At 46.9% G+C, this 3,370-nt stretch overlaps 1 protein-coding gene across 1 annotated transcript; it reads right to left on the bottom strand.

Moving 5' to 3' along the window:
• Nucleotides 1-666: 666 nt before the first annotated feature.
• Nucleotides 667-2,587, bottom strand: LOC115404715 (leucine-rich repeat extensin-like protein 3). The gene is made up of 2 exons (XM_030114109.1): nt 2,512-2,587; nt 667-1,547 (listed from the first exon to the last, which is right to left on the bottom strand). Exons 1-2 carry the CDS (start codon nt 2,585-2,587, stop codon nt 967-969), a joined length of 657 nt encoding a protein of 218 aa, XP_029969969.1. The 3' UTR covers nt 667-966.
• Between the last annotated feature and the right edge of the window lie 783 nt (nt 2,588-3,370).

Consider the following 3,370-nt stretch of genomic DNA (forward strand, 5'->3'; position numbering starts at 1 on the left):
GTACGCTGCATTCTCCTTCTGAATTCTTCCCATTGAGAGCCTGAAGATAATGTAATCACAAAATGTACCGAACTGCGGAGCGTCCGAGTCCGAGGCAGAGGGGAGAATGAAGGCTTTGAAGCCGCACAGTTAATATTGATGAGACGAGATATTTTACATGATTAGCACCCGAGATTTCACTTCTTTCTTTTATTTTGCATCATTAAGGTCAAATGCCATAAATTTCACACTTTGCTTACATTTTCCAGTTGTTTGATCAGTGAATGGGAAACAGGAAGCACTGCAGATGTCTAATTAGTGGCACCACATGCATATCGGCCTATGACTGAGAGAAAGGGTGTGTGTGTGTGTGTGTGTGTGTGTGTATGAGTGTGTGTGTGTGTGTCAGCTAAGCCTATCCGCTACAACAGGGCCTTTCAAAGCGTGAGTGGAGGTACAGCAGAAGGAAAAAGATTCAGATGGTGGAGAAATCACGCTGTAGATTAAGGGTGAAATTATCTATTAGTGTGTCAAAACACACCCGTTACGAATTAAAGTTATTGTTGGACTAGAGTGATCGCAGCCGAGGTGCAGAACCACGTGTTTGGGGAGGTTGAGGCTATTTCAGAAGACTCAGCGGGTATGACTAATTCTCAAAAGAGGAGTCACGCTCATTATATGGATCCTAGCAGCTGTCAACAATGATATATTAAAATGTGAAAAAATAAATAAAACATCAGGAATTCTAGCATCAGCATCCAGCCAACAAACACTTCTCCATATGAGACGGGGGGGGGGGGGGGGGTTTACACACTCTGAAAACCCCTGCACTACTTGAGCAGTTAAGCTCGGTCAACATGCAAAAGCTACAACGCCCCAGGACGTGCTGTCAGTCACTCACATCGTTCTGATCCCAGCGATGTGAACACAATGGCTTCCTCGCCACTCGCCATCGAGTCTCACCATTTTTTGACCCTCAGAATCTTTCTAGGCGTTGTACTTCTTGAGCAAGTCACTCTGCCAGTGCCGCTTGCGGTCTGGAAACACTCTGGGCAAGCGGATCTTTTTAAAGTCCTCGATGCATTTTTTCAGATCCTCCTCCAGCATTTTCCTCTCCTCCTCGTCCTCATCCCCTCCTGGCAGCGGCCCGCCGTTCTCCCTGACCGTGGGCCGCGGCAGCGTCTTTAGCTTTAGAGTCGTGGGCCGCTGGGGGCTTTCGGCGAGGGGCGGCGTCGGAGGAGGAGGCGGGCTGGAGGTGGAGGAAGGTTTGGAGGACATCAGAGGTGAAGGAAGGACGGGAGGGGAGGGAAGAGGAAGGTCAGGGGCGTCTAATGCTGGAGGAGGAGGAGGAGGAGGAGGAGGAGGAGGCGTCGGGGGAGGAGGAGAATCTAAAGGCAGGGGCTTTTTGATGTCCAGAGGTGGGATGCTGTTGGTTTCAGGAAGGCTTTGAGTTCTGCCAGACTCCACCATGGCCGATTCAGTGCGAGCCGCCGCCGGCTTAGAGGCTCCTTCTTCACCGAGAGCTGGGGGGTCAGAGGTCGTGATCTCCGAGATCGTAGATGAGGTACCTGGAAATGAAGTAAAAAGTAAAAGATTGAACATTCTGAGCCCAATTCAAGTCACTTATTTTAGATTATTTCCTTTCCCACTGAGAGTTTGAGGAAAATATTGAATGTCTGTGATGAAGTGAAAACAGAGACAGCAGCAGTTCACTGGATTTACTGTGAGGCTTGGAGGAAGGAGGAGGAGGACATATTTATCTACTTTATTGGTTATACTTGGGATTTTCAAACTTTAAGACAGCACCCTCCTGGATTTATTCTTTAAGATAAATAAGCTGAAAAAAAAAAAAAACCCAACCTCTATTCACCCCTTAAAATGATTGGCGAGCAGTTTTGCACCTCTGTCCATCTCCAAAAGGAAATCAGACAATGTTTTCAACTGAGGTTTTGACTTGAAAGCTGAAAAAACATTCACAAGAAGTCAATTGATTTCATGTCGTATGCTGTCAAAGTTTGGATAACAAACCTTTATTTTAGTAGCAACAATCCAGAAAGCAGTGAAAGAATCTCAACGGCCTTTTAGCATCCTGCACGAATATATCATGCAATAGAAGCTACTAATATTATTATAGCAATATTCACTGATTTCAAGAATACAATCCATGTTTCAGAATCAATTCATACAGCCATAAAAACAGTGCTTAGCACAGACATTTGATTACATTTCTTTTTTTTTTTTATCCGACTGGGGTGTCAGTATTGTGTGGCTGGCAAAGAAACAAGCGCTCCAGCTCTCGGTTTTCAGGGTTTTTTTTGTCTGTCAGAGCACAAAAGTAAACACGCGCTGGCACAAAAGCGTGAAGGAGCATTATGAAGGCAGGAATTAATGGAGGAAAGAGCCGCGCGTGAGCGGAAAAGAAACGAGCGGGCAGTTTCATTTAATTTTCCAATTTGTCTTCACCTTGGCTTGCACGCGCATTATCTTTAGACGGAGCGGTGTGACTGAACAGATAGATTGAAACCTCCTGACCGAGGCTCGACAAGCCGCTTTTCACGGTATCTTGATTTTTCATCTCATCTCTGTGCGAGGACGGCGGAGGCTGCATGGCGCCGTCTGCGACTTCTGAGAACGGCAGGAGTGGCACGCGTACGTTCTGTACCTCCTGGTATTTGAAAGCCCGTATGACATTTCCAATGGCCGCCTCTGCCTTTTACAAGTGGCCTGCTTTTTGAAGGAACCATCGAGCAATCAACCTCTCCTTCTGCTTTCATATCCGCCGTCGACATGATGGGGCAGAGCGTCCGATTGTAGCGGCAAGCATCGCTCACGTCCGCCCTGCAGCGAACATGCTCCTGAATGCAGCTTTTGTTCTTTTCTGGCCTTCTCTTATGCAAACATGACTACAGTAGACAGGGCAATCTTTCCCACGTGGGCGGACTGGGAAAATCAGAAGCAATAAGAAATTGTGATGTATGAATATTTTGCATCCTCTGTGATCCATTTTTGAGGATCTGGCTGTGCTCTTTATGTCTGCTCTGTGAACAATAAGCAGCATTTCCAAAATCCTCCGGAGGAAATGTGCTGAGCTGCGGATGTTCGGAAGAAGACGTCTGAATTTCTGTCGTGGCTGGGGCATTTTTTCCGTTTCAGTGCTTAAACTTGATGCATAATCATTTCTCCAGCTATCCACGGGACTTTGGATATTTTCTGGGACCAACCTAAAATAGTCATGACAGTTTCCCATCCATATTTATCAGGCGCTGCATCATCCGATGCAGTGGCAGTCGCTGCGACATGCGAGCGGATCGTCTCTGCCACGGGGCTCTTCTTCATGCTCCCGCAGAGGTGTGGAGATTCACACACAGGACGCAACCCAAATACACACACA

This window comes from Salarias fasciatus, chromosome 2 (assembly GCF_902148845.1).
Source record: "Salarias fasciatus chromosome 2, fSalaFa1.1, whole genome shotgun sequence".
Classification (NCBI taxonomy): Eukaryota; Metazoa; Chordata; class Actinopteri; order Blenniiformes; family Blenniidae; genus Salarias; species Salarias fasciatus.

Excerpts from the sequence above, each read along its gene's own strand:
- LOC115404715 (XM_030114109.1), bottom strand. The coding sequence starts at position 2,587 with ATGCAGCCTCCGCCGTCCTCGCACAGAGATGAGATGAAAAATCAAGAT. Across the intron at positions 1,548-2,511 it reads AAGCGGCTTGTCGAGCCTCG|GTACCTCATCTACGATCTCG; the intron begins GTCAGGAGGTTT and ends CTTCATTTCCAG.